Below are 23,762 nucleotides of genomic sequence, written 5' to 3'. Positions count from 1 at the left end.
CCTGATATAGTTAGGAATTAGCATTTAAAAAACCTTAGAAATTCACTGAAAAAACTGTAGGCTTTAGGGGTGTTATAGTTAGCTGGACATTTCACTCGTACAAAACCATTGAAATTCCTCCGATATAGTTAGTTGTACTAACTAGATCTCGCGCGCCCGAAATCCACTGCTGATGATGTCACATATTACATCATTCATGACATGGTCAGTGACATCACTGATGACATCTCAAATGAAATCACTGATGACATCACTGATGACATCATCCACGATTGATACACCGCATCATACACTAGTATAACCTTTCATCACTCACAGTAAAATAGAGTACCATATTTTAATCATTTGACACACCAATACAAGTTTATAAAAACCCACTCAGTGATTCCTAGATCTATACACACATCTAAATACTTACCTACAGATTCACTCATACATGCAGTCAATGATGCGCCATTTTGGTCGAGGCCAGGCAGGTCCAGAGTATAGTTTAATGTCTCCAATAAGTAGCGGCAGGACCAGAATTACATTTATGAAGAATGTTGAAGAGTAGTATGTTGAAAATCTGAAGCCATCGTTCTACAAACTCTCAACCAGCCTTGGATGGAAAAATCCTGAAGAATGTACAAACTGAAAACCAGTTTTTGTCTGCATAGCATCAGCAGCAACACTTGAGTCAGCTTTGTGTGAAGCCGCCATCTTGATCCAATCAATACCGTCCCCTTGCACACATTCAGGGACCAGGCCGCAGGACGTGTCTTCAGATCAAACGGATTGTGGGACAAGGTCCAGAATGGAAGAGTCACCAAAAGGCAACAAGTTCCGCCGGACCCCGGGAGCCAGCCGCCTATGTCGGGGGCGATCTCAGGCCACACCAGGGCAACAAGACTTGGGGAGGGGGCAGGAGCCAAGCACCCCCTCCCAGTCCGCGCTACCACACCGCCCCTCGGGGGCCTACCGCAAGCGGTTCAGGGAGGCACCGCAGGCAGCGGTTCTTCAGATCAGTGGCTCTCACCGGCAAGGCTCCCCTCCGTTAGCAGCGATCGTTGGCGCTGTGGTTGCGGCGCATTACGCGACAACTCGATACGTCGCGGTTACGTGACGCGTCACGATGTCGTTTTCTAACGCGGCAGTTGCGCAAACAGAACGTTTATCGGCCGGGCATATGGAATATATACACATTCATACCATACAATCAGGGCATGTACGCACAGTCACACCATACAATTTTTTACGTTCCCAGTGATGGTCTGCACTCTATGCAATATCTCACAGCGCTTGTCTATGTCTTTCCTTACATGGAGCACGCTGCGGTCCATGTCCACTCCATTCTTCAGTCGGAACTCCGATGTAACCTACAGAGGAGAAAAGAAAGGGGGGGGATACAGCATTCAGAGGATGTCAGCGCGCGCAAACACGAAAAAGCTTCTACTTACCATGTATCAGACTAGCTGCAGGAACGTGTGATACAACAGATCTTGGCTATCCCTTTCGCATTATTTTTCTGTGTAACATATCCTCCCCTTTTTATGATGCCAAAAAATGTTTCATTTTGTTTGTCTCTAAATTCGAGTTCCCTCTTCGTGTATTTGTTTCTCAATTAGTCTTATTTTATGGGAAAAAATACCACACCTTACATTCGGCAGATACCTTAAGCTACGGTCGACCATTTTCTAACAATTCTGGAAAAAGGGCTGGTGTGACGGATACAAATTTCAATCAATCCAAAATTCAGGCAAAGGGTCTGCATTATCTGTCTTCTATTGTTTGGGAATAACAGCCATTATTCTAAAACCCTACCAACCTAGACGATTGTTATGACGCTGATTCCATACTTCCTTCGAAAACTCTTTTTTTTCAGTATACAAATACGGGCCTACAACCATGTGGGCCGGCCACGGAGCAAACTGGAATCTTATATGATGAGGGGACCTTTACACTGTAGAAAAACATAACGGGCGGGCCATTAGGTTGCAGGAATTAAGGTGTCTAACAGTTACAATGAAATTATCTAGATATACATTTGCAGGCAAGTACCATGAGTAACGTTAATTCGAACTTTCAATAGTACAGTAATGAATAATACATCAGAACTTAATATCAATAGGGATGTCCAAATGTTCAATCAGTACCCGTCCCCGCCCGCCATGTGCTCCAAAACTGCATACATATTTCGTGATATCAAGGCTGAGCAACCAGTACACATCAAGGAGTTGCGAGTCTCATTTATACCGACGCCATTTTGGGCGAGGCCGGGCAGGTCCAGAATATAGTCAAAATGTCTCCACCAACCAGCGGTCGGAACAGAACCCCTTTCAGCAGTCCAAAAAGTTCCGTTAAATGACAACAGAAGGGACAGGCAACAAGAACTATCAGTCAAAGAGGGGAGGGCAAGTTCTTCTCTACCGGGTCATGTTGGGGCTCCACCGGAACTGATCGAATTGGTAGTCTACAGTGTTTCTGGATGTTTCAGACTGAAGCTGGCGTCAGCATGAGAGCATTCCGTGGCTACGTCGTGGCCATTCCGCGAGCAATCATGGCAGTCGCTCCCCACCGGAAGTCTGCGGGAGTCGGGGGCCCCGGTGACTCTTGTAGAATCTTCAAGGCTGAGGGGACGATTTTGGGAATGGGGCCCATGCCCTAGCAGTCAAGCGTCCGAGTTCCAGGGTTGCCCAGAGCCATCCTTGCAGGCCAGGCCCAAGTCTGTGGAGCCGACCGCCATTTCCTGAGTTCCGTGGCAGCCGCCTGTCGCTGTACCGCCAGAGTGGGTGCAATTCAGCCGGATGGCGGGTGAGACGCTGTAATAGCAAGAGCAGGCGCAATTCAGCTGGCCGGATGGCGGGTGAGACGCTGTAATAGCAAGAGCAGGCGCAATTCAGCTGGCCGAGCGAGGCTCTGTGCCGCAGGAGCGGGCGCAACTCAGGGGGCGAGTGAAGCGCTGGGGTGTAGCTGAGAAACCTCCACCTGGGAAGGTGGGGAGGCTCGTTTGCGCCGCCTCTCCCTTCCAGTGCACCCCACGCCGTCTCCTGGCCCAGGTATATGTGATGGTTGGACCAGGGCACCGCAAGACGTGTCTTCAGGTCAAACGGATTGTGGGACAAGGTCCAGAATGGAAGAGTCACCAAAAGGCAACAAGTTCCGCCTGACCCCGGGAGCCGACCGCCTATGTCGGGGGCGATCTCAGGCCACACCAGGGCAACAAGACTTGGGGAGGGGGCAGGAGCCAAGCGCCCCCTCCGAGTCCGCGCCAGCACACGGCCCCTCGGGGGCCTCCGTCAAGCGGCTCAGGGAGGCACCGCAGGCAGCGGTTCTTCAGATCAGTGGCTCTCACCGGCAAGGCTCCCCTCCGTCAGCGGTGATCGTTGGCGCTGTGGTTGCGGCCGGAGGCCCCGCCTAGTCAACGCCCTGGCCTCTCCATCTCGTAGGCCGCAGAGTAGTCGGGGAGAAATCCCGTGAACGGCGGCATGCATTTGGATCGATGTTGCAGCAGGCTGCCATGTAAATAGTTATTTAATAAAACGTTTTACCCTGTTACTTTGCTGGTGTGTTGTATATATTTATAATATTTGCATAGAGTTTGTCGTTGTTTTGGGCGGGGTAGGCGGCGGAGCCGAGCTGTCTTGCAGCCATCATGGCGTCAAGCTCAGTTCCTCTCACTAGTTTCATATTTCTCAAGAGGGGTTGTTCCTAATGTTTCTATTTTAGCGAGGTCAAAAAGAGATCCCATTAGTGGCCTACTGATTTTGCTTGATTCCTTTTGTTTTTTCTAACGATTTTTCACTATCTGCAAGGACTAAACAGAGTATTGCGACTCTGTGCTTGTTTGTAAATAGAGAATGAACCAAAGAGAACCAATTCCAAAACAGTAAATGCTTGGATAACAATCAATCAAATGGAGAGGGAAGCAGGCACGACGGATTACAACGGGGGCAAAGGCCTGTGTTACCTACCCTTCAATATCTCAAAGAGAGAATACTCCTAAAAGAAAAAAGGGGGGGGGGGGCAGCGTTCAAAGCACATCAGCGTGCATAGACACGAAAATGTTTTTACCTACCACGTACTTGACATTTTACAGCTTTTGATATTTGCTATTAAAAAAACCATTGAAATTCACTGAAAAAACCATAGGTTATAGACCATATATAGTTAGGAATTAGCATTTACAAAACCTTGAAAATTCACTGAAAAAACCATGGGTTATAGACCATATACAGTTAGGAATTAGCTTTTACAAAACCTTATTTTACTCACACAAAACCATTGAAATTCCATATATAGTTAGTTGCACTAACTATATATCGCGCACCCGCAATCCACTGCTGATGATGTCACATATTACATCATTCATGACCTGGTCAGTGACATCACTGATGACATCTCAAATGACATCACTGATGACATCACTGATGACATCTCAAATGACATCACTGATGACATCTCAAATGACATCACTGATAACATCTCAAATGACATCACTGATGACATCACTGATGACATCTCAAATGACATCACTGATGACATCTCATTTGACATCAATGGTCACATCACTGATGATATCATTCATGTGACAATACAATGCATCTCCTCACACTTTAATATAACCTCTGTTACATCCAGTGTAAAATACAGAATATAATTTTTTAAACCATTGGCACACCAATACTAGTTACTACATACGCACTCACTGATTCCTATGTCTACACACACATTCACTCATTCACCCATATAATCATTCATACATACAATCACTCATCTTTACAACACTATCATATGCACTCATACACCTATACAGACACTCACACTCTGCCACTCATCCATGGAGTTACTCACACACCTAGTCAGTCCTGTAAAGAATCAATCACACTTCCATTTTCTAATCAATACAGTTAAACATAGAGTACCTTACATTTTCAAACATATACTAACACATACTTACTCTCTTATACAATCATTGATACAAGAACACATTGATCTGCACAGAGTCACACATCTCCCAGCTAGCCACACACACTCTCCCATACAAATATTTGGACAATCAATCAATAACCCATATAGTTACTCATATAGCTACTGATCAACACATGCTGCAGTTTACAGAAAAACAGACCTAATGATGCACAAATTAAGACAGTTTAGTCACTAACCCATGCACTCAGTGAGACACATTTAATCATTCTCTCATACAGTCAGTCATGCACCTACTAAATCCTTCATCCAAACATTTATACATCCACTCATTCTTCAATATGTAAGACATATTTAAACTTTACAGAAACATACAGTCACTGGATGTTGTCATCAGTGATGTCATCAGTGATGTCATTTGAGATGTCATCAGTGATGTCATCAGTGATGTCACTGACCATGTCATGAATGATGTAATATGTGACATCATCAGCAGTGGATTGCGGGTGCGCGATATATAGTTAGTCCAACTAACTATATATGGAATTTCAATGGTTTTGTGTGAGTAAAATAAGGTTTTGTAAATGCTAATTCCTAACTATATATGGTCTATAACCCATGTTTTTTTCAGTGAATATATATATATATATATATATATATATATATATATATATATATATATATATATATATATATATATATATATATATACACACACATACTTGCCTGCCTGTATACTATGGTCCAATATTTAGGTGCCTGTATAATATTGTCAATGAGTAGTTCTGGCGACATCATACATCAAGAAGCTGAGTGGTTTGCAAATGTCACCAGAATATAGTATGCTTTATAATACATGTTTAATTTGGGGCGGTAAGCTTGAAAAAGATGGTGCACTAAATGGAATTAGAATTCTTGAATACTATTTCAATAATACAATGGACTATGTTAAGGGTCAGTGGTTGCAGCATTTACTTCAGTGCTGCATTTGCACATAATTTTCAATATAGCAGGTTCCAGCAAAAGTAATGCTTGTCTCAATTGGATAAATATAATATTGACGGAGAGTATGCCACATAATTTGCATTTTTTAGACCCAAAATTGAAATACCCTTGTCAATTAATTCGGTCCGCCATGCTGCATAATCATAGCCTCCATGATAATGTGCATCTCTGCAAAGTGGTTTGGGGGGATGTGATTATGATTTATTTATTTATGCGTGTTTATATAGCGCAGACTTTATATATATATCTATGGGGATTATAACCGCATGTTGCGAAAGACCTACCTGTTCATAGATTTGAGTCCAGGGTGGCTTGAAACACGAGCGTTGTCCGATAGACGGGGAACAATAAAGTTTTGTCGTAATGGTATACGATGACTAGGATTAAATGCAGACGCGCTGCTCTTGTGCATTTGTATTTTAGTTGCAATGTAACCAACTTCGTGAAAAACAATATGATGAAATATTGAAATGAAAATACGCTATTTTCTGGTGGTGAAAGTCTGTCTTCACGTTTTATGTATGTTTTGTTCACAAGTAACGTGTTGTTTATTTAAACACTACCTTTGACATAACTCATTTACTCGTGAGCAAGGAAACGTGGTTTCCGAAACGCATGGCGGGTTTGCCATCAAATAAACTCTGTTGAAAAGCATTTGTGGTGCCTTGGACCGTTGTTTGTGCTGGGAGAAATGCACAACGGAATTGTGGTTATCCAGTATTATGGGTATCTTTCATAGATTCACATGCCTGAATCATTCCCCGTCGTCGGGGTAGGAGTCCCCGGTAAATAACAATAGTAATGTCACATAGACATATACTTAGTACTAGGCCAGTGGCCTCACATTAGTAGCCTATCTAGGTCCTTATGTAAAAAGGACCAAACTTTGGCCAGGAGCCAATCAGCTACCATCACCCTTCTCACCTTCCTGGAAGGAGCCCTAGTCCCTCAGATTTTCTACCGCACGTCGTGCAGAGGAGTCTCCACTGAGCTCTGCTCAGGTTTTTTCCTATATCTTTGGTTTTTTTGACTACTTTTTCTTCAAGTTCAGTTGGAAAAGGAGTATTAGTATTTAATATGTCTACTACTCCTAAAAAAGGTCTTTTTAGGCCATGTGCCTCATGTAGTAAAATGAGGTTACACATAGAGGACAAGCATGAGGACTGTTTGTATTGCCTCTATCCTCAGCATTCTGCCAAGGAATGTAAGATTTGTCGCACTCTCCCGGTCAAGACATTGAAAGACAGGGAAGGGCGACTGCTTCTGTGGCTCCAGAAACTGAGGAACAAGGACCAAGTCTCCTCAGGTGAGAGTGAGTGTTCCTTCAGAAGTTTCCACTCCTCTCCTAAAAGGCCTCGACAGACATCTCCAGGTCAGTCTGCTGTGCCTCCTCACAAGAAGCCGAAATCTGTGGAGGGTCATCCTAAGGTCAAGCCTTCTCTTCAGATGACAGCCTTCAAAAAGCCTGCGGTGGTATCTTCTGGCCTGCCTGTGACGATGTCAACAGTTTCCATTTCGACATCCACGGCGACTACTTTCTCCATGGCTTCCACTGCCACAACGTCGTCGACGATGGGTAGGTCAATACCTTCTGTTATTCCTCTCACAAAACCGCCGAGGACGCTCCCGTCGACGTCTGCTTCATCGTCGACGAAGACAAGGCTTCCAGCGTCTATGAAGAAACCATCGTCGAGTTCATCGTCGACGAGGACTTCGTCGTCGTCGAAGCCACCGTCGACGAAGACACCGTCGACATCGGGACCGTCGACGAAGACTTCCTCGTCAACGACGAATACACCGTCGACGACGGCTCCGTCGACGAGGACACCGTCGACGACGACACCGTCGACGAGGACTCCGTCGACGAGGGCACCGTCGACGACAACAGCACCGTCGACGACGACACCGTCGACGACGACACCGTCGACGAGGACACCGTCGACGAGCACGCCGTCGACGAGGACACCGTCGACGACAACACCGTCGACGACGACACCGTCGACGACGACTCCATCGTCGTCGAGCCCGTCGACGAGGACACCGTCGACGAAGCCGTCGTCGTCGTTGATTTCTGCAGTGTCGACGCCGCCGTCGACGAGGGCATTGTCGTCGACGAGGACATCATCGACGTCGATGCAGTCGACGATGAGAATGTATGATAACATGTCAACTATTGTAGACGCTCCATCAGACGCTACAATGAATCTACAATCAAAGGGCTCTCCGTCACTGAAGTATTCCTATACCCATTTTAAGATGTCATCATGCATGGTGACACCGGAGATGACTTCACCTAGCAAAGTCCAGCAACTGCTGCCAACGCAATTTCTGGAGGCAGAAGACCCTGACGTGGAGAACATGTTTCCCATAGCATCCAGTCCCTCTCATCTTAACATTAAGGTTCATGAGAGTTCAGACTGTGAAGATCTCGAAGAGGTGACAATTCAAGAAGAAGTTCGGCAGCATACCACTGTTCAGCCTATGGTATGCCTCCCGGCTTCAATTGTCTCTGACCTACAGTTTCTGATTTCAGACTATAAACAAAGATTTCCGTCTTCTGCTCCTGCTTCAGGAGTGCCAGCACAGCAGGAAGCTCCAACACCTCAACGTCGCCAGCGACCACCTCCGCTGGTTGTGCATCCTGAGCATGAGAAATTGCCTCCTCAAATTTCTTCTGATGAGGATGAATATGAGGAAGAAGTGAGACATGATGAAGTCCAAGATGAGGAAGGTGAAATACATGATGAGGATTCTGATGATAACAACAACCAGGATCCGGCATCCCCAGAGCAAGTACAGGATGATTCTCCCCCTGAAGATTTAGGGGGATTCCATAATATAGTAGGGAGAGCGGCTGCGAGATTCAACATCCAAATAGCTTCGGAAACGCAGGACTGTTTCCTCCATGACTTTAAGGAATCCTTCAAAAGATCTGTTCGATCCATCCCAGTAATCGATTATATATGGGAGCAAGGACTTAAAATTATGAAAAATCCTTCCTCACTCATTCCAGTGCCGGCTAGACTTGAAAGGAAGTACAAAGCCCCAGACACTGCTCCCGCATGCTTAACTGGCCAGACTAAACCGGACTCAGTTATATCACAGGCCGCTCAGCAGAAGTCTAGCAACCCGTCAGCGGCAATAACAGCGCCTCCTGATAAAGAGGGGAGAAAACTTGATGCCATCGGCAAAAGATTTTCTTCTATGTCCGCCCTATCAGTCAGGGCTGCAAATTCTCTAGCATTACTAGGTCGCTACAATCGACAGATATGGGCAGATATAGCTCCATATCTAGAGGCAATCCCAGAAGACCAGAAAGAAGAGGTTAAGAAAATTTTGCTGGAGGGCGAACGCTCTGCCTCAGAGATGATCGATGTGGCCTTAGATATCGCTTCCACAGGATTTCGTCAACTGGCAGGAGCAGCGGTTTTGAGACGCCAGGGCTGGCTAAAAGCCACAGCATTCCGGCCTGATGTGCAAGCCAAAGTTCTAGACATGCCATTTGATGGCGAACTGCTCTTCGGTGAACATATCGATGATATGCTGCAAGGTATTAAGAAGGATACCGACACGGCGAAAGCCTTAGGCACCCTACAATACAAAACTAATTCCTTTCGAGGATCCAGAGGTAGAGGGCAGCAGAATAGGGGCAGCTATCAAGGTTACAAGTCCGCTTATAACTCTTCTCAGCAGTACAAGCCTCAATATCAGCAGAGACAGCAACAAGGACGAGCTTCCTACAACAAGTCGTCCTTTCGAGGGAAAGGAGGAAAGAAGGATAATTACAGACGCCAATGACTGCTTTCTCCAGCATACCTCCACCTCTTCTCCACAATTCGCAGTTGGAGGAAAAATTACCAACTTCCTTCACAATTGGAAACAAATTACAACAGATCGTTGGGTGCTGCAGTTAGTTCGCTTCGGACACACTTTGGAGTTTGTGGAACATCCTCCTCCGAACCCACCATGTCCTATGCAGCACAAGAATCTACGCCTACTTCAACAGGAGCTCTCTCTAATGCTCCAGAAAAGAGCAGTGGAGAGAGTTCCTCGAGGTCAGAAGGGGAGAGGATTCTATTCCCGATTCTTCCTGGTCAGAAAAAAGGAGAAGAAGCAATGGAGACCAATACTGGATCTGAGAAACCTAAATATATACCTCAAGAAGCAGTCCTTCCGTATGGTTACCCTCCAGGAGGTATTACACCTACTCAATCCAAAAGACTATATGGTATCCTTAGACCTCCAGGATGCCTATTTTCATGTCCTCATTCACAAGAGTCATCGACAATTTCTGAGGTTTGCAGTGGCAGGCAGGCACTACCAGTTCAGGGTTTTACCATTCGGCCTGAAGTCAGCTCCACGCATCTTCACGAAGTGTCTGTCACCAGTAGCGGCATACCTTCGCCAGCATCATCACCAAGTCTTTCCCTACCTAGACGACTGGCTCATCAAAGCTCCGACTCGGATAGGCGCAGCCAAGTCCTCTTCGGCCTGCCTTCATCTATTCAAAAATCTGGGCTTAACACTCAACCAGGAAAAGTCAACTCTCCAACCGTCACAACGTCTCAATTTCCTGGGAGCAACGTTGGATACACAACAAGAGAAAGCCTTTCCTTCCAGAGAACGTCAGGTCAAGCTGAAGACTCTGGCTGTCCACATTCAGGCCAAGCAGAGAGTCAAAGTTCGACTATTCAAATCATTGCTAGGAATGATGTCTTCCAACATTTTTCTCATTCCTCACTGTCGCCTACACATGCGGCCTCTACAGGAAGCCTTAACAAATCAGTGGATCCAATCTACAGGGTCTTTCGACGACTGGATCAGGATCACTCAGGTCATGAAGAAAGCTCTGAGATGGTGGCTTCTGGGCGACAACTTAAACAAGGGTCTCCCTTTTCTTCTCCCAGTCTCTCCTCATGTGATAACCACAGACGCTTCACTGGAAGGATGGGGGGCGTTCCTACAGGAACTGCAAGTACACGGTCAATGGTCAGTGGCAGAAAAACAACTCCACATCAATCTGCTGGAATTGAGAGCAGTGCGCCTGGCACTTCGAGCATTTCTGCCCCGTATCAGGAACTCCCCAGTGCTTGTGAGGACGGACAACACCACCACAATGCACTACCTGAACAAGCAGGGGGGTACTCGATCCAGGACGTTGTCTCGAGAATCTCAGCAAATCTGGATCTGGCTGGTACAACACGACATTTCTCTGCGGGCAGAGTATGTCCCAGGAGTAGACAACACCCTGGCAGACTCGCTAAGCAGACAGCGTTCACTTTGCCACGAGTGGGAGCTCGACCAGCAGACGCTCGACTCGGTGTTCTCCCGTTGGGGCAAACCTCACCTGGATCTCTTTGCGACGAAAGTGAACGCGAAATGCCAACATTACGCAAGCTGGCTTCCCCAGAAAAGGTCCCTAGGGAATGCCTTTTCGATGACATGGTGCAACGTCTTTGCTTACGCTTTTCCACCGTTTCCCCTGATCCCCAGGGTTCTGCGGAAACTGAAAGCAGAGAGTTGTACCATGATCCTGATAGCCCCAGCGTGGCCGCGCCAACACTGGTATACGGAGCTACACCTTCTATCGCTGGAACCTCCAATTCTATTCAGGACATGCCCACATCTCCTCACAATGAACCAGGGACAAGTCCAGCATCCGGATCCAACATCTCAAAAATTATCAGCTTGGCTCCTGAGTTCAGAGAGTTCCAGGATTTAGATATTCCACAGGAATGCAGGGTCGTCTTAGCCCGGGCTCGGGCTGAAAGTACTAATAAGACGTATTCCCTCAAGTGGAAAAGGTTCTGTTTGTGGTGTAGAGCTCAGAATTTGCATCCGTTCACTTCTACTCCAGCACAAATTCTGCCCTACTTGCTCCACTTAGCCAATTCTGGACTGGCACACGCTTCAATAAAGGTCCACCTGGCGGCCATCTCCAGGTTCAGACGATCTTCGTGTGGAGCTTCGTTATGGACCAACAGACTAATCAAACAGTTTCTGAAGGGATTATTCAGATCTTTCCCTCCAGTTAGAGCACCTCCACCTACATGGCAACTAAATGTGGTACTAACTCAACTAATGAAACACCCGTTTGAGCCAATCCACAGAGCAGATCTAAAATATTTGTCATGGAAGACAGCTCTATTGCTGGCGCTCACGTCGGCAAGAAGAGTGAGTGAACTGCAGGCTTTTTCTGTGCAAGACCCCTTCATCCAGTTCAAGAACGACAGGGTCATTCTACGGACTAACCCTAAGTTTATACCGAAGGTTCCGTCCTCTTTCCATCTCAACGAACCTATTGTCCTACGATCTTTCTTCCCGAATCCATCATCTGCGGCTGAAAGATCTCTTCACTCATTGGACCTCAAACGATGTCTCAAATTTTACCTTCACAGGACGGAGCAATTTCGAAAGTCCAACCAATTGTTTGTTGCATTTAGCAGACCCAGGAAAGGCTTAGCTTTAACAAAACAGAGCATTTCCAGATGGATTTCAGCGGCCATCGCCTTCTGTCACCAACAGGCGGGCCACCCTCTGCCTTCAAAAGTACGAGCACACTCCACTAGAGCGGTTTCCACCTCCTTGGCGCTCTTTGCTGGGGTATCCATTGTCGACATTTGCAGAGCGGCGACATGGAAGACACCACATACGTTCACCAAGCACTACTGCTTGGACTCTGAACTTATGAAGGATGCAGCAGTGGGGCAGGCTGTCCTACGTCATCTATTTCATTAGTGGTGAGCCTTCTTCCTATCATCCCACCTTCCAGGTAATTTATCGCACATTTCTTATCAGGTTGTGAGTATCATGTAAACTGTGTAACAACTTGTGATAAGATTACTATGTCTTTACGAATGTATTATGCGAAATGTGCTCATTATTGCTTGCTATTCTGATTCAGGCATGTGAATCTATGAAAGATACCCATAATACTGGATAAGAAATGCGTTACTTACCTGTAACAGCAGTTATCCAGTATTGGTATCTTTCATAGATTCACATGCAACCCACCCGCCTCCCCTGGAAGGGCTCACCTTCTCCCTCTCAGTAGGTACTACTTAGCACTGTGCTTACGAAAATCTGAGGGACTAGGGCTCCTTCCAGGAAGGTGAGAAGGGTGATGGTAGCTGATTGGCTCCTGGCCAAAGTTTGGTCCTTTTTACATAAGGACCTAGATAGGCTACTAATGTGAGGCCACTGGCCTAGTACTAAGTATATGTCTATGTGACATTACTATTGTTATTTACCGGGGACTCCTACCCCGACGACGGGGAATGATTCAGGCATGTGAATCTATGAAAGATACCAATACTGGATAACTGCTGTTACAGGTAAGTAACGCATTTCATATTTGGGCGTCGCTAAGCCGCCACGGCCCGCCGTCGCAAGTGGCTCGAGTTGAAGCGAACTTTGTTCTTTGGAGATATGTGTATATATATATATATATTTATATATGTTGTTTGTGTGTCACCTCTGTGTAGTATTTGTCAGCCACACTTGACGGAGGGGGGGGGGGAGTTAATGGTGAGTTGAGGAGGATGATAAAGTAGTGCTTTCCCATTATAGCACCCATAGGTGTATTGCTTGCGCTGAACACATTTGTGCCATAATTTGAATGAAAGTAGAACCTTACTCCAAATATGTTTTCATTGGTTTGGTGCAAATCTATTCAGTAGTTTTGGGAAGTAAACCTGTATAATATATTCTAGGGTCAACTTTAAGATTTTCATGTGTTTCTGTAACTCTGATGTTTTAGAAAACTGACTCCTGTCAAATGTTTACCAGGGATGGGGGAATCCTATCGCCCGACGCCCGAGCCATGTTGTTTTTTGTGACGGGCAAGAAGATTTATTGTCTCCTTCGTCCGATGGACAAGTAGACATTAAATCACGTAAGTAATACAGGCCCAGAGTACCCACAGCCAATCAGAAAGGCTGGTAGAGAGCCAGAGACCCGTCAGAGGCCTCTGATTGGCTAGCAGCCCATGACTGGGCTCGAGCCTAGCCAGTGATTGGCTGGGGGAGTCACTCAAAGTGGTAGCTAATAGCCGGCCGCCGCCGTGAAACCTTACATTTTGCTGTATTGAAAATAAGCGCTGTCATAGTGACCTCAAAGAAGGTGTATTTTTTGGTAACCAACTTGCTCTAAAATTAATAGAAACTTACTGCCTCCTGCGATGGAAAGCGTCGAGTGATGCGTCCTTGTGGCTGCAGGAAGGGCGGGCGCATATTTACCTAATCGCTGCTATTGGAGCAGTGCCGTAGCCGTGCTGACTGCACCTTTTAATTGGTTGGCGCAGAGCAGATTCAAACGCCCCTTTTGTGCCAGGCATGCTGCAACAAACTGAAAGAAAGGAAGGCTGCTGAGACAGTCCCTTTGAGCAGGTCGGTGTGCAGTGCTTCTCCCGGTGTCATGGCGAGTGACTGCAGCACTTAAGAACAGCAGCTGAGGAGACTGGCAGTGTGTGTGCGCTCTGCATCACTGCCTGTGAGTGCTGGTGTGCAGACTACAAGTATCGCCAGCCCGTGTCCAGCACCTTAGTGTGACATTTCCTCAGCAGCGGGATGTCCTGCCTGTGCGTCACATCATCAGTGCTTTTCAGAGCTGTTCTTGAATTAAGGCATAGTAACCCGATTAAGAGACTGTTATGTTGGCTGCGTTGTTTTGATTCTTTGGCTTTCTACTTTTGTTTGTTCCATTCCTGTAACAGTTTCCTCATGTAACGTAACTGGTTCTGTTTCTATTGTACAGTGCTCTGACACCTTCGGGTAAAGTCCGCGCTTCATAAATATGCATTAAATAAATAACTGTATGTGGGTGCGAGTGTTATCTTCCTCGCCGTATCTGCACTTGCCCTTCCCCTGCCCCCACTGTTTAACTAAGAGGATTCCAGTCCTGCCTCGTCACCCCCCTTCTCCACCCCTCTCCCCCGTAATGGAAGATAGGAGAAGCTGTTGGTAGTGACCTGTCACCCCGTGACCTAAAGACCTGAAAAACAGTAAAACTGTGATTAGCAACACAGCGGCATCCCCGGGGGGCTAATTACTGTAAGCCAGTCAGTGGAGGCAAAATGCAAAGCTCACAAATGGGCACCAGAGCCTGCACACACCTCAGTGGTTAAACCCAGCATAGAACAGACTAAAATGCATCACAGGGTATAGGTAAGGTGACCAGATGACTCCACACCATGACACAATTTTTCCAGCTCTAGGTTTTGACTTAAAATATCGGTGCATTCTAGGAGCTGTAGTATAATTTTAATTGGACTTACACACCTGTTAACCAGGATAAATAAAAGTAAAACCCATGAATAGAAACGTCGTGTTGAAGTGACATCTGGTCACACTTGACACGAGCTACTTTGCAGTTTGGAGTAAGGGCAGTCGCGTATTATTAGGCTGACTCTGCCCACCATAGTATTAGGAAAGGTTATTCAATACTATTTGCCCCTCTGTCCTCTGGTGACCCATCTCTCGTGAGCTCTAGTCCTGGTACTTCTATTTCATTCCTGCCAAGGAACAGATGTCTATTTTCACGAATTAAAGTTCCTTCCCATTATTCCAAGGAAGCAAGCGTCAGTGCTTAATTTGAGGCAGGGCTACAGGCTGGCTCAGATTGGCAAACGGGAAATTGGAAATGGGCCGATGGGCCTGTTACAGAGGCCAGTTGGTGGGTCGTTTTAGGGTGGACTAAGCAGTCCAATCAGCCAGGGCAATCATGGTCTCTACTGCAAGTGCACACCTTAAACGGCTGTTATTACAGGGTTTACAAACATACTGAGGCTGACCCACCCCCAGGCGGCTAATTGTCAGAGGCAGAAGATGAACGATAGATTCTCCTTCTGCCACAGCACGAGGTGTCCCTGCCTCCTAGCTCCATCCTGGTGGGACAGCGGCCTCAAGGCGCTGCTGATGGGAAGTCATTAGCACTCGCTTTGCAGAGGACACAGGTTTGGAGGAGTTCTGGAAAGTTAGGGTGGTTGGCGGCTGTTTAGAGCTGGCGTGGGAGCTGAGCTCCTTGGGTTATTTGTGCCCCTCTCCTCTCATGGAAAGGACGGGGGATGGTGGAGGGGGGCAGATGCGAGCTCACACTATATAAAACAACATAAGTATATTAACGATTTTGGAATGTGGGACATTTTTCAGGACTGCCCGGGCCTAACTGTGATCCCAATTCATCACTGGTGGCAAGTGGCCCCACCGCACCCATTTTTGGGGATTGTTCTTAATTTTCCTCCTCAGACTTTCACACACAGCAAGTGAGGATAAAACATAAAACGACAAAGATGAAGAAAACAGTGAACAAGTAAAAACTGTTGGAAAGGACCCTGGAAGAGTGAAATAATGGGGACCCAGAGTGACAGTGGTGAATGAAAGGGGGTGGGGCGTGAGGTGGATTCAAGACCTGGCACCCTTGGTATTAGCCTTGGGCACCCCGACTTGCGATAACGCCCGGCACCGGCTTCTGAACAGCACCTTGGTCCCTTGCACTTATCCTATCACAAATTAGGCACTCGGAAGGGCCTACCGTAGTGATGCTCATTACAGGTAAAAAGTGGTTGGCTGAGTGGGTTGAGGTAAACAGGCCCTCTCCCGTACTAACCCCATGTGTCACAAGCTTCCGCCTGCTAGCCCGCTCCACAATGGCGCTATTGTTGGGCCTTGGCACACTAGTGCAAACACTCCTACCTCCCTAGACTCGTCCCAAGCCAGCCACCTTGGCAAACCCTGGCAGCTGATTGCCGCTGGAATAAGGTTACCTTATGGCGATCAGTACCACCAGCGAGTCTAAGCTCCAGTCCTGGCCTCTCATTTAACAGCCTTGCATTCTGGAGGCTGGGGGCCAATTTGCATCAATAGTGACCTAATATGCCTAAAGATTACAAGGGTTATAAAAGAGATAATATCACTTGTCAAGTTTTACTTTAGCATTATTGCAAAGCGTATAATTATTTATTGATTAATAAATCAAAAATATATTAAATGTTCTCTGTCAGCCCTTACAATTGATGTAGGGACGGGAGTAGGTGGAACAAATAGATGTTACATGACATGTAGATCTCAGTGGCATTTTGTCCCTTGGCCAAGTAGATTATTAAAAAAATTCCACACCCCTGGTTTACATTGTTTTCTCAAAATGGATTGACTAATCAAGGGGATTTTTTTTCTGTCATCTTGAAAATTGTTGTTTTTTAAAAAAAATCTGGATTTTTTTTCCTGTGGAAAAAATGTCTGCAGCCATGGAGGAGGCACTATGGAAGCTGTCCACAAGGAGGGGTTTGCCAGCACCAGAGGCATAGACAAATGTGCCAAAATCCCCCAAAAAGTAGAGGTTCAAGGTTCTAAAATAGTGATTTTAATGAAAGTGGCAGTTCTGTTTCACAGATTTTGTGAACAGCAAACAAGGCACCATTGTCTGCAGAAAATTACTATTTTATTCAGAAATTATATTTTTCACAAAACAAATGTAAAATAATATTTACATTAAAAAAAAAAGTCCTTGCGTGCTGCCATCAAAAATACGTATACAGCGTGGCTTGTCTGCCTGCAACTGGTTGGGTGTAGAGCCTGACTGCAGTCCACCCCCTGTGGCCAACCTCCCAACCCCGCTACGCACCACAAAAAGGCTATGTGAGGCATGGGCTGACTGCACACAACACAACTCGCTAATCGTGCTGTCTGATATGTTGTCTTGCTGGCTCTGTATTTTTGTTTCTGCACAGTTGGCAAATTCTGTCACGTCCAGGAGATCTATATCATGGTTGGAATAGGCTTCAGCATTTCTGAAAAGGGTTTCCTTAACAAACAAATAAAAACAATTTTCACAGGCATAGTGTTACACTGTTTACAGTTGTATACAGAACAGCCTTTCCACGATTGAGATTTGAGAATTCAGATAACAATTCCAGAAGCTGCTGTTCAGGTTACCAAAAGTAGTCTTGTAAACCCTTAGTAAATTCATAAAATGTATAAATCTGCACTCATGTAAGAGTATTAAGTCTTGTGGAGATGTAAACCTGCACGGGCAGACTGGTGAACTATTTTCAGAATCTGGCCCTTGTGAGTACTGGAAGCCTGTTGCATCCTCTTCTTGTCAATGTCTTTTTTGCCGTGAGATGTATGCTTAAAGACCACTTGAATTACCTTGTTATTCACAACAGTTTTCTGTAGGGCTGCAATATAATCTTTCACTCATTCTCGATATGTGGACATATTTTTATGAAATCTTTTTATTGTATTTTACAATATGCAAACAGCAAATACAGCATAAAAATTATAAAAGGACTTACCTTCGATATTTCAAAAACATATATCCATTTTAATACCTGTATATGAAGTCGCCCATCTTCTCTCTTCGCTATTGTTTCTTGTAAGTCACTGTTGCAGGTAGTGTTTCTCTTTTGTTGGCTGTTAGAACAACTCCCAGATGGACCCATCAATCATGATCCTGGTACCCTGCTACCTCTCCCCTATCTTTCTATAATTTTGGAGACTTCTAACGTCTTATATTGGTAGTTCTAGTGTGTGCAGCTGGTTTCTTGTCCAATTTTATGGACATTTTGTTATGTAATCCTGTTTCCTGGAGACGCATTAGGAGGCCAGGTGGCACGTTTTCTACTTTCAATGATCGTCCTTTTTCAATATTATCTGCCTTGGTTTTGTGCAAGGAAGTAGTGAAGTAGTTTGTTTCAGAAATGTATCCATTGTGGGGGGAAATGTGTTTACATACATCTGTCTGTATGTGTGTGTGTTTGTGTACACACACATTGTATATAGATACATGCATAGGTGCATACATACATACTTAGATATACTCCCTAGTATGGTTTTAAATGTTCCTCAAGACATTATACATCAAAAATATTTCATTTGAATTGACTGTCATTTTGTCACATTTTCAGTGATTTTAGCAAAAACATCATGACAAAATATTTCTAAATCTGCATTTTATAGTTACTACATAAGATTTCCTGTTTTACTTTTAGGGAACTATATGAACGCACAATTTAATGTAATTTTTTTTTCTTTATTTTTAGGTTCCTAATTCATTCATGATTGCCCTGGTGATGCTGTTGAACGTTGGTCTAGCCATACTCTTTGTCCATTTTCTAACTTGATTGGAATTTCAGTAGAAGAGGTAAGACCTAAATTTCAATGTATTTACATTAAAAATTTTTATAGAGATCAATAATGTGATGAGCCTTTCTATTTGCTCCTATTCATTAATTTATATATTTACTTTGATCAATCAGTGAAGTCGTGACATCTAGTGGTGTTAACCCACGGTTATCGGATGCGGTGTCATCAGTATTTTAACGGCAGAAGTCAAACCCGGACACAGAGGAAAAAGGTCTGGAGAAAGGTCTGGAGAAAAAACTGAACAAAGAGCGACATAGGTTGGAAAATGTAGCTGTAATCTGTTCCTTTGGAGAAGATTTGTTACCTTGTCATCTTATGAAAACAACGAAAGTACTTCCTCATCAAGCTGAAAAAGTAAAGTTCAGTTGAAGCAACCTGCCTTAAGCAGTGAAATACATGGGTCCTCCATCCGTTAGAATAACTAAACTGGAAATGCCTGGTGCTGCACTTTTTTGAGATTGATAGAAGCTGCCTCGCTATTTTTCTCTCTGTTTCGGTGGCGGAGATGAGGCAAGTGACTGGTGCATAAATGTGTTGCGACGGTTCTGTCTCTGTAGAATTCTGTCCAGCATTCAAGCCCATCTCGCTATGAGAAATTGTTAACAGCATCACTCACCAGTCTTATTCCATAAATGCTGCTTTTAACTTCTCCAGTTTAATTTGCGTGAGCATGGTTATGTTAATTTCACTGCTTATTTAAATCTGATGCCTTTTGTAATGTCACTCAACTTCGAGAAAAGCACTTGCTTTATTTATTAACAGGGCTTGACATTAGTAGTACAACATGTATACATGTGTATATTTATATATACAAGTGTGTGTGGTATAGATTTGAATGCATGCACACACTACATTATATAATAACACATGTATGTTTAGGTATCTTAAAGCTTCAGATTGAATTTTCCATCATGTGTGATTCTTTATTAGTATGCATAATGTAAGGGTGCATACAAATAACCATCAGTATCTCCTTGATTGCTTTTTAGTGTTGTCTGTAGAAAGTTGTAGCAAGATGTAATGCTTCATGAAGTGTGGGGAATGCTAAAAGTGGTAAAGTGAAAGTAAATTAAAGATTATATTTTTATTTTATTGTAAAATATGCTGGGAGAAAATAATACAGCGGTAAATCAGGGTTTCTGTACATTATATAAAAATGCAATTAATAACAGGAGTATAAGGGTAAAACTATGTAAACAGTTACACAGCTAAGAAAATAAAATGCAAAATGCAATGTTTTTCCTTGAGGATCAGGTAACTCCTTTGGAGTAACTTTACAAGTAGGTGAGCTGTTGAACCTACCCTTTGTTTTTTTAGCACAGACAGCTCACTATACTGCAATAGAGGATTTGAAATGCAACTTAGCAAAACATAATAGCGAAATTGGCTAGTATATACCTTTTGCATTGCGATAAATAATGCATTCAAGTGGAATATGTTCTTCTTCTAAAAATTATTTTACGGAAGGACTATTTACGTATTTTGTTGAACTTTTGTAATTTTTCCTGGTAGATACACCTCAACAAGTTATATTTCGGATGTATGCCTTAAGTAGATTTTTTTAGTCCAGAGTTTAGTTAAAATTTTGTTCATTGTGCCATTGAATTGCAATTTTGGTATATTGTATTTTCCAAAAGCATGCTTGTTTACTTGCGGAGAAGCTGTACAGTTTGTGTGACTACTAGGGAAGACACTTTTTTAAAGCAAAGTTTCAGAATTGAAAAGGGCTTGGAATACGGTCAAAAATGATCCTGGAAAGAGTTCCAACTTGTTTGCTTAGAACCAGTTTGTAAACATTTTAAACTATTTTATATAATTTAATGCAAAAACTCCTTAATGTGATTACCTGTTTCTTAAGCAGCAGACACATCACTTTTAGGTGCGATTTAATGTTTTATTGTCTGAACAAGCTGAGAATTCCTAAGTAACTTGGTGGTGGTATGTGATGGAAAGTGTCTGTGTGAAACATTGAGAATAATAATTTAACTGAGCGTGCATAGGAAAGTAACTTGTATATTCATTAGAAAGGGTATTTTTAAAGTATGGCAAAATAATTTTAATAATAATACACTAAGAGGTCATTATGCTAAATAAATGTGAAGAAAATGTTTTCATGGACCTCCTTCCTCCCCAAAATGCAGGAAAGTCAGATTTTTGTAACTGAAATATTTAATTCTTTTGAACTACGTTTAGGAATAGAAGAGAGAAATCTAATTTCTAAAAAAACTGTTTATTTAAGCATGTCGGTTGCTTTTATAAATAGATGTATGATTTATAAGCTTTTATAAAACAAAGCTCAAAATAGAAAATGTTGGTATTTTTCTAAAATGTGCACAGCTGTATTTTACATGAAAGCCTATTTATAATTAATTGGTTGTTATACTGTACACTACATTTTGGACAGCACCTGAAGCCTGCCAACGTACTTAATAATGTCACTTTGTTTATTTAAAGTTTCTTGGTGTGAAACAACTCTTTATCTACAAGTTTCGCTATTTATAATCCTTGAAACTCCAGATGTATATTATACAGTTTTCACAACTGTATTTGCTCTAATAAAAAAGTTCATATTATTCCAGTGTGTGTATTTTATTGTTTCTTCTCCTTGAACTGAAATACTTTTCAAAATATGTTGACCATAAGTACTCTTTAAGAGGTTGATAAAGGGTTGGCAGTCTCTGATTGTAGTCACATTTCTAATAAATAAAAAAAGTTTAACAATTTTTATATCTGATTTTTGCAATCAGTTATATATGCAATGCTTCACATGTTGTGCCTTGATTAGTATTGTTGATTTACAATATTGATTTTAGTTTTTTTTTTAGATTAAGTAATTTTCATGAATTTTGCTAAACAAGCAGATTTCCCAAGGAAGTCAGCAAATTGTTAATGAAATAAAAAAAAATGCCAAGTTAGGAGAGTTCCTGAATAGGTCATTGTAAACTCTTCTAGTACATACCCCAAACATAAATTGTTTTTTCATTCTGGAGTTAAGATTGACAATTTCATATGGCAAAATGAACCCAGACACTCCTAAAATTCGAATAACAAATATGTGACCTTTATAAGTTAATACCAATATGGCAAAGGTCCACTCAATCACAGGAAAACACCAGAGATATATGTATGCAAAGTTTCCTCAGTTTATTTCATACACAGAATTTGACATATGAACCATCTCTGTATCAATTTAGAACATGACTAAATGCACTCCAATTTTATAATCGATGACAAAACATTCCTTTGATGGTGGTGACGTGCCTAAGTCCTAGTGAGCAAATACGAGAACAGCCGACACGTGTTTCGTCGCATCCAGTGACTTCCTCAAGGCTCTATGGAAGAGTTAGGCTACTGAAAGACTATAGTTTGAAGATTGTGCATGTTATATAAGTCACTTGTCAGTCCAGGTAAGTCCTGAACATTTAAACTTTGTCCGTGAAAATGTACCAGAAGGCCAGTAATGGCTACAAAATGAGTCTAAGGGCAGCTCCTGATGGACTCCACTCATTGTTGTTTTCAGTAGGGCAACTCTTCCATAGAGCCAGTCACTTTCTCGATTACTGGATCTTCCTGAAGAACTATCTCCTTTGATGCGCAGAATTCAGACAAGTTTTTGAAAACGGAAGATTCACTTACAAAACAATGATTGCACAAAGGGATTTTATTTTGTCTGTTGGCTGTATTAAGACTTTTCCAAAAATGTTTACACCTAAACAAAGGCTAAAGTATCAACTTTGTACAAAACCCACTTTAATTATTGATTGTAAAAGGAAAAATACAGCAAATTGAGTTAGTTTGGTAGCATCCAGGGAAGGAGAACACAGCACTGTCACTTGAGGACATCAAGCTCTTCCGCCATCCACAAAAGCAGTGCTATATCAGATTGTCTGAGTTCTTTTTTCTGCTCTGGGGTAATAATATTCCTTAATGCTGGCATCTAATACTTCTACTTAGTTTTTATTCGAAAATGTAACACTGTTAATATCGGTGTAATAGTTCTTTTTGGTATCTTTTTGTTGGAACTTGTTCTTGGAAGTACAACTTGCCGTCTTTTATGGAGTTTTTTTTGTTCCTTTTAACGGTTTTCTCGTCTGTTGAAGTGGTGGCATTTGAGCTCTTTTTAAGTCTGGTTTCAGAGTGTCTTAGCACTCTTCCAGAACTTTAATCATGACTTGTCTAAAATAGCAAGATGGGCTCAGGGTCAGTCCTCTTCAGCCAGCCAGTCGAGGCTTTTGGGCAACCCACCTTCAGCCATAACTTCAAGACATTGGCAGTCACAACTTAGATCAGCCCCTAGGAGTATCTTTCTCTGGCTGTCATACAATTTAAATTATTTAGCCTTCTATCTGCTGCTTTCATTTGCAGTGAATGAAGTGCATTGTTTTGAGGAGGAATGTAATGGTGAGTTGGTGAAAACAGGAGGCATCTTGAAATTAGGGCTTCACTGTTGAATACAAGAGATTGGGTTTTTTGAAACATGATTTCGATGAGTATTACTGTCCACTTACATACCTATTGTTTCTTGATTTTGCAACAATATTTATTTGGCATGCAAATACATGCTACATTATCAACGATTGATTATAGTGAAAAATTAGACATGACAAATATTTTACTGCAGTCTCCTACTTTTTTGATGACACTACAAATAAATACTTCTTTTTGGGTTTTAAAGTTGAATCACGCATTTCCAATTTGACATATCTATTT

At 43.2% G+C, this 23,762-nt stretch overlaps 1 protein-coding gene across 1 annotated transcript in view; it reads left to right on the top strand.

Annotated features, from left to right (window-relative positions):
- Positions 1-21,625, top strand: part of JPH1 (junctophilin 1) — a 588,508-nt gene extending 566,883 nt beyond the window's left edge. Inside the window, exons 5-6 of the mRNA XM_086965899.1 lie at positions 18,950-19,050; positions 19,166-21,625. Coding sequence (XP_086822025.1) covers positions 18,950-19,030 — 81 coding nt within the window. The 3' untranslated portion in view covers positions 19,031-19,050; positions 19,166-21,625. The remainder of the gene's footprint in view (positions 1-18,949; positions 19,051-19,165) is intronic.
- Positions 21,626-23,762: the final 2,137 nt, after the last annotated feature.

Source organism: Lissotriton vulgaris, chromosome 4_1, assembly GCF_964263255.1.
Source record: "Lissotriton vulgaris chromosome 4_1, aLisVul1.2, whole genome shotgun sequence".
Taxonomy (NCBI): Eukaryota; Metazoa; Chordata; class Amphibia; order Caudata; family Salamandridae; genus Lissotriton; species Lissotriton vulgaris.
This window is presented reverse-complemented; position numbering and strand designations above follow the sequence as displayed.